General features: G+C 36.4%; 1 protein-coding gene across 1 annotated transcript; it reads left to right on the top strand.

Annotated features, from left to right (window-relative positions):
• The first annotated feature begins 2,666 nt into the window (after nt 1-2,666).
• Nucleotides 2,667-7,462, top strand: LOC149799794 (uncharacterized). Its single transcript, XM_089959186.1, has 2 exons — nt 2,667-3,610; nt 4,348-7,462. Exons 1-2 carry the CDS (start codon nt 2,802-2,804, stop codon nt 4,676-4,678), a joined length of 1,140 nt encoding a protein of 379 aa, XP_089815312.1. The 5' UTR covers nt 2,667-2,801; the 3' UTR covers nt 4,679-7,462.
• Nucleotides 7,463-8,147: the final 685 nt, after the last annotated feature.

Raw genomic sequence — 8,147 nt, 5'->3', positions numbered from 1 at the left:
CAGCCCTGGTACGAGGCGATAGATCACGTTTCTGCCTCTTACTTTCTTCTTCTTCTTTCTTCTCAAATGAATAGGATCGTTTCATCTTGAGTGCAAAACGTCAAATGACTCAAGTTTAAACACCATAGACTAATTTATAGTCATGGCAAACCAGCGTATATAAAAGGGTGTGTGTCTTGTCCTTCCGCTATTCATTTCACTCTCAAGCCGAGCACAACGATGGAAGAGACTAACCAAATCGAACGTTTCGTCAGAGCTTTGCGAGGGGTCATTAGAAAATTCTCTTCAGACCAACCCACGGACTACTCTCCTTCCTTTCGAGATAAAAGTCAAGATACTTGCTATATCTGTCAGAAGAAAGGGCATTGGTCTTCAGAGTGTCCAGACCGTCAAAAAAGAAAAAAAAAACAGGGGCTAAAAAAGACAAAAGTAAAGATACCTGTTATTATTGTAAAGAAAAAGGACATTGGTCTCCAGATTGCCCAAAAAAGAAACAAGAGGAATCAGAAGAAGAGAGGAATTCTTCAGAAGAAGAGAGAGATTCTTCAGAGGAAGAGAGGGATTCTTCAGAGGAAGAGAGGGATTCTTCTGAGGAAGAAAGAAGACAGGTGAAGAAAAAGAAACAGGAGAAGAAAAGAAGAGGGGAAGAAAGTGAGGAGGAAGAAGAGGAAAAAAGTGTGACGGTGAAAAAATTCAAAAAACAGAGAGACTAAACAAGGAGACAGAAGAAGTCAAGGAACTTTTAATTAAAGTGTTCTGTTGCGAATTGTGAATTGGATTGTAAAAAATGGAGAAAAGAATAAATTAATTATACAAGGTAAGTGTCTTTGAGTTTTGATTTTAAAATAAGAAGCTACACTCACGCACTCATACAAAGACACGTACTATAAGGGTAAAATGGGTGGGGTTTTTTTGAGTTATTGGCAAATTGAAATTGTATTTCTTTTCGAGAAATGTGGGTGGCCCTGAAAATGGCCTTTTTATTTTGGTGTAGGGGTGAGTTTAACTAATCAACTTTAACTTCCTTAAGCCTTTGCCACGGCCAAGGCCTACTTCTGGACTGCGTAATGTTGATGATGATGATTGGGTTGAAATCACTAAGGGTGGTACGGTAGGCTTAGTCACAGGGTTGACGTGTTTAGCTCGGGAAGGTCGTATTCTCTTCGGTCGTAATAAATAAGTCTGATACATTTGTTTCAGACTTCTTAACTCCGCTAAAATGTCCAACAGTACCGTGACCGTTTGATTTTCACCCTCTTGTTTCTTTGCTGATACTTCTTCTTGCTGTTGTTGATGTTGTTTTTTTCTTACCTCATCTTCTTGCTGCTGTTGCTGTAGGAGAAAAGCTTGTTCCGCTTCCTTTTGTCGTTGTATAAATTTCTCCAATTCTTCTTTCTGTCTCTGTCTAAAATTCTCCACTTGCGGTAATGAAGAAGAACCTTCGTAGGTTCCGGAACAAATTCTTGCGAGGTAAGAAAATCCACAAAATCCCAATTCACCTCTTCTGAAAGTAAGTCCGGGTTCCCTTGGGCAGTCTCCCCTGTTGGTGCACCCCAATGGATCGTTTTCTGAATTTCCGTCATGTTGAATCACTGTCATATAGATTGACTGCACACAAGCGCTAGCGAATCTATATAGACCAACTGACGTCACAGACTACTCTCTTCGGATTGGATGCGGGCTGACTGAATTTTGTAACGCGTGTTTGGATTGGTGAATGAACTCAATCCGTTTCAATCCTACCTCTACCTATAAATAAGCGCAGTTCACTGCATTGATTCACCTGTTCTCGTCGCTTCAAGATGTGGACCACAGTCGAATCATCCACCGTTGTGTCTTCCATGATGTTTAGAACGGACATGCTCATGTATGTCCGATCCAAGTGGACCGTTGTCCACAGAACAAACACCAGTCTGTGGATACGTAGGATCTACGTCGAAAGACAAGGATGCCTCAAAAGAGTGCTGATTTACGGGCCAACAGTGAGACGCAGCCTAAGGACAAGAAGAAGACCAATGCGGTGCCCTTTATGTTAATGGATACATTAACATAAACCCAAAGGCCCTTTTCAGGGCCACGCATATTTCTCGAAAAGAGAATGACTTTTCAATTGCCTACCCCTTTTTTAAATTTAAATTTAAATTTAAATTTTAAAAAAATTTTTTTAAAAAAAAAATCCCATGTTCAATTCCCCTTGTCCCTAGACAAGCCCAAACTCTATTCCCCCATGTTAAATTCCCCCTTGTACGTAGAGTGACCCACGATTTTTCGCCATGTTAAATTCCCCTTGTACGTAGAGTGACCCACGATTTTTCGCCATGTTAAATTTCCATTGTACGTAGAGTGACCCAGGGGTGTTTTTAATGCTAATTCCCATTGTACGTAGGGTGCCCCCATTCACTACTTCTCATTTACAAGTATCGATAACGATTTTTAATGCCTTTTTGCAGATTATTTTTACATAATTCAAGATTTTTAACTAACAGCTCAGTTATATATTCTTCTTGAAGACAGTTCATTTACAGCATTTTAACTTCGGGTAATTATTCCTTCTTATGTTTTATAAACTGACAGAACAGCCAGCAAAATATTTAATTGGCATTAACATATCCGTTACAAATCAATCATATATCCCTTTTTCAACGCTCTTGTTTTTGCAGTTTAAAGGTTCAAAGGGACGACAGTGGCTCAAAGACAGATTTCAATGTTGCAATCCAATATTTTTCATTCGCGACAGAAAGAATGACAAGAAAGATGACATTTTAGCTTTTTTGCAAAGTGTACTGGAGGATGATTTCAAGATGCACAACATGAGAATGACCGTCATTTTTCAAAGCGAACAAGACACTTTACCTACAGCACTGAGTCAAATTTTGGAGGAAATGTGTGTCAAAGCATTTGTCAGCATTGAAAAGTACATTTTTAGTATCACAAAAGTTTCAAATCTGAGAGGTAATATATCGATTACCTTAGATAAATTGTTCGAAGACTTTAAGATTCCGATACAGCGCATACTGCAAGATGAAGATTTATTTGAAATATGCATCCAGGAAGCAAACAGGAATAGAGGCCCCGTCGTATCTTCTTTTAGTTTGTGCTTAGCAGATCGTATTGCAATTCTGCTCACCTCTAAATTAGTCCCGATATTTAAGATACCAGGACCCGCCATTCATTCTTTCATGTACGCTAGCAAGTTAAGAGAGGAAACTAAAGATATTCTGTTGAACCTAAAGGACCTAGAAATCGTTCTGGAAACCCTCTGCAAAGAAAAAGAAACCAAATCAACTCTTCTTTTGTCTAAAAGAGAGAAAGATTCCGATGGAAAATTGAGTGAATCGAAATTGAAGGCAACACATACAGAAACGCAGCAGCAAAGGGCAGCTGTGAACGCTGTTGTACATGAGTTATTAAACAAGCTAAAGAATCCGATAACATCAGTCATTAAAGATATCATGAATGCTCAACCAACCCTACGGACATTGAAACGATTACATTTTGAGCTGGAAGGAATCCTAAAGGAGACGAGTGTGCATCTCTGCACAGGCAGTGAGTTAAAAGAGGAATCGTCAAAAGATCCGCATGAAAGATGGAAGCAAGCCCTAAATAAAAAGTATGTGACCATGCGCTAATTTATGTTTCTTTGTGAGCTTCATTCTTCTTCACTTGTGCAACGACCTGTAGCAACATAACATTTAAAATGATGTGTGCATTTTCTGTTGTGACACTTTTTCTTGACGCTAATCTAACATACAAACAATATCAAACTTTGTCTTATCGGTAGCAAATAAATAGCGACTTATTTGTTATATATTTAAAAACGCAGCATAATATATAGATTCTTATAAATAAAAATGATACATTGGTTTCTTTCATGAAACGTTAGGATCATATGGCAGCATATCAAAGGCTAAGTATATCGTATAATATGTTTGGCACTTGAAGCGATTAAAATGTACCACCGTGATATATATTTGTCCAGTTTTCCAAGGCATGCAAATAAATTGGACCTTCGTATGGAAATTAGTCAGTAATGCCCGATATATGTGCTCTACGAATGGTCTGGTTGAAACAAAGTTGTAATTCGGATCTTTATTGAGTCTTTAATGCTTGATAAATAGATGCCCTTTACAACAATATTTTTGGCGAATTTTTTTTTCACAAGATATGTTTATTATACATGTCCACTAGATAATAGTGGTACTTAAGAACGTTAATATAAATTAAGTTCCATGATGCAATAAAAATAATCACCTCAAGCAGTTGAATGCCATCGTATTCACTAATTTGATTTTAATTGACTTATGTGTGCCTTTTTATATCTGTGTGATTGTGTCGTTTCTATTTCAGATTGAAGGGTGTTAAGTTTGCAACAGGGACGGTGTTTGGAAAATTCTGCATCTTCATACATGACTCCGAAATGAAAGAACCCGACGATAATATCAAGGAGAAGATTAAGAAGGTTTTGTCTACGTTTCCATATGAATATGAAATAAAAATCACCGATGTACCACAAGGACTCGCCAATGGACATGAGGTTCAGGATGCGCAGCAAAGTGTGCTTGGCACTTTCAAAATGGGCATGCACTGCAGATCTAAGAGAATGAGAGGAACAATTGGTCTTTTTCTAAAAGAGAAAAGTGAAGAAAACAACATTTCTTTGTCACCAGCGCACACTTAGTTCCGGAACAAGGGCAGGAAGTACAGGCGTGTACGGGAGGACATAATTGGGTTAATCTAGGCAAAGCAAGAGTAGTCATACCAACACATGAAAACCTAATTGATATTGCTGCTGTTGAAGTTATGGAAACAATGAGACCTTTATGTTCCCTAGCAATTGAAGAGGAGCGAAATCGTATCGTTAGAGCAAGGGTGTTTGATGCCAGAGAGGAACGTTCAAAACTTCTGAAAACCAGAGTATACAAAAAGGGAGCCGAAACTGGGGTGACTAAGGGCATAATTGCATCAGTATGCTATCTAAATCATCTTTATGTAAGTCCCCCACAAGGTTCGGGGTTAAGCTTTGCCGAAGAAGGGGACAGTGGGGCTATTGTGTGTTTTAATACCAAAGATAGAGAGACACGTTTACTGTCAATGATAATGGGCCAACATAATGATAGGCCAAAAACAGTTCTGGATAGTGAAACTTTCTATGTCAGGTTATCTGACATTCAGGAGGGTGCAGAAGGTGGAATGGAACAATCAACAGATGAACAACTCATCTTCACGACATTACTCTGCACGGGACTTGAAAGGTTGAAAGCAAAGAAATTAGATTTGAAAGTTTGAGAAAAATATATACCTTACAAAAGAACGAGAAGATTTTTTCTAGTACCCACATCATCACGAATCACCATTGCATTAACTGTTATTTAGTTATCGCCTTGTAGCGTGGCTGTCTGAAAATGTTAAATCCTATTGGAAGAAGCCACGATACAGTGCAATAGCAAAGTTTTGAAAGTTTCTTGGACTCAAACGGACCTTCAAATACGTGACTGTAATGTTTTATGCAATCAGTAGCATCATCATTTTTGTAAGTAAAAATGTATTTCATTATGATCGTTCTATTCAAGTCAGACTGCATAATTTCACCCATTGGCAATTGTAAATGACTACCGAACGCCAGTGTCTTTAAAAAAGAAATAACCAAACCAAACACAAAATAAATGTTCAAACATGTACATTGTATTATATAGACAAATCGTATTTCACCCAATAAGAATACGTCTAACAGAAAGAACGCGGTTTTTAAACATACTCTTCGGGATAAGGTGGCGCTCTACAGTTTTGTATTTTGCATAGGGTTTATAGAGAAAAAGAATATCCCCGGTTTTCTCACTGGTTATACTGGCTATTTTTAAAAGAACTTGCACATCTTAGGTATTGCTCGACGAACTTTTAATTCCATTTATTTTGGTGTATGATTGATATATGTAATATGGCTTATAGAATATGGCCTTACTGCAGGTGTGCACATGTCAAAAACTGCTAGCTCAGCTTGGTCATCTTCACTTTCTGGACTTCAGAGGTAAATTGTAAATAAAATAGACGCTAACGTTTTTAATATTTTATACATGTGGTGATTCATTCATTGCGCCTTCAGAAGCTGGTAATGACTAGTCTGGCAAAATTCGTTTTCCTGTTTTTATAACTGTTAAAGATAGTGTACTTTAGACTAATTCATGCTGACTTTTTGAGCACAAGACAGCAGTAATTTTAGCTAGCTGTGTGCATAGATTATGCACAATGTCCACAAGTACAATATCTCATAAAACATTTCAGAGAATAATAGATGTATACCAACACTATCTTCACTGTGCATGTTGCAAATGTAAACAACTTCACCTTACACCCGCCATTCTCTCATAAGTTCATATCTGTAGAGTTCCCGCTTAGAATAGAGACTTGTATCCTACATTGATAACAATGACGCACTGCTATACCAAGTAAGACTGTGCAACAAATGTGAGTGCTCACCAAGAGCTGCATATATTATTACTTTCGCTTTGAAGAGTGTCGTTATTAATATGACTAATAAATTTTTCATCCGTTTGCAAATCATAATGGATTGGGATTTGTGCCATCTTGGCAAGAAAATACCTGTTCATATTCAGAAGTGAATTTGTTGAATGTATTTGCTAATGAGAGTTTGTATGCAAAATTGAAAACGTAGCTTGCCAAAAAGTGTACTTTGGGCTTTTATGAAGCAACAAAATTACAAAATAGAGTGCATATCTTTGTTTATCCCTGTATCATTAAAAAAAATATATTGACACTAATAAATTTGTAATTGTGTGCAGCCGTTAAATGTGAAAAATGATCATGGTAAATGTCCAGTAAATTAGGGTAATCGAATATAGTTTTACATATGCATAGCAACATATGTATTAGTTCCGTTATTTATTACCTTTTTTATTTCATATCTTTTATCAAAATATTGTAACACGCAGTTCTTGGGTGGAATTATTTTTAATCATTTTTTAAGTATGAAGTATGATGCATTAGAAAACAGTTTTACGCACAAAAACTCTGAAAGTAAAAATGAATATATTACTTGAGCCTTGAATGTTTAGTTTAACTATTTTCGTCTTTAACCAATACAAATTAATTAATAACTTCCCAAAGACATCCTGACCAAGATATTGTGACAAATGTATTAAAGGATAACAATTCGTGTACGCATTTATTCTTATGGTTAAATTTGTTAAGGATGAAATGATAACAAAGTGTGATTAAATTATTTGTTGCAATTTTGTTTAAATCTCCTTACATCTACTTAAAACGTAGGTGTGTTTTGTTTCTATCCGAAAATGTCGCTGTTTACACTTACGTCATACAACAATTGAGACGTTTATGAACTGCATAGATTATTAAACAGGCGAGAGTTTGAAGTCGATGAATTCTACCGGCAGATATCAGTCAACTAGTGCATAACATGTAGAAGAACTTATTAAGGTCCGTAATATGGCAAAGATACGTGAATAAACATATCAAACATTTATATTTTGATTGTCTTTCCAGTTAGAGTAGTCAAAATAATAGTTTGTTTATAACTCTATTTTGTGCCCTACCATAACATTTCGAAAGCAATGGTCATCATTTTGTGGATCATAAAACGAAACATTACCAGACTGTCTTAAGTAACAACAACCTTGAAAGATACAATAACAGAGCTCTTTGTTACTGTGTAATTGTTTGGATCACATTGCCCAACTCGATTTATAAATTATCATTTGTAATAGTTGCTCTACCATGCGTGGATGCGATAAAGGGACGGGTGATAAACTTTTTATTCCACTCAGCATGTACTTATAATCACTGATCTACGCATCATGACCAAGGCGTGAATGAAAGTTTTATTGCATCTGGGATAGAAGGAATTTACTTGGTACAGGTGAGTAAGACACCTTTCCAGTTTTGCTACGTAAGAAAATTTTTAAATTTTTTATTAGTTTCCACTTGTTTCACTTGTTGTTCTACTTTTTCTAAAAGTGTCTCGTCTTTATACTTAAACATCAGCATGACTGCTACTATCATGTTTGAAATATTTAAATTTATTACAGAATTGTTATGTTCTTGAATAGCCGGCATATTTAAAATCTCTTGAAAGAACTCCTACAAGACAAGTCGACTTTTTTTGAACATATATA

The sequence above is a fragment of the Sinohyriopsis cumingii genome, chromosome 5 (assembly GCF_028554795.1).
Source record: "Sinohyriopsis cumingii isolate HCF-2022 chromosome 5, ASM2855479v2, whole genome shotgun sequence".
In the NCBI taxonomy this organism is placed as follows: domain Eukaryota; kingdom Metazoa; phylum Mollusca; class Bivalvia; order Unionida; family Unionidae; genus Sinohyriopsis; species Sinohyriopsis cumingii.
Note: the sequence above shows the minus strand (reverse complement) of the source record. Positions and strands in the feature narration are given on the sequence as shown.

What these genes read in the sequence shown, in the direction of transcription:
- LOC149799794 (XM_089959186.1), top strand. Translation starts at nt 2,802, where the DNA reads ATGCACAACATGAGAATGACCGTCATTTTTCAAAGCGAACAAGACACT. An exon ending in AAGCAAGCCCTAAATAAAAA is followed by an intron (nt 3,611 to 4,347) that starts GTATGTGACCAT and finishes TTTCTATTTCAG; the next exon opens with ATTGAAGGGTGTTAAGTTTG.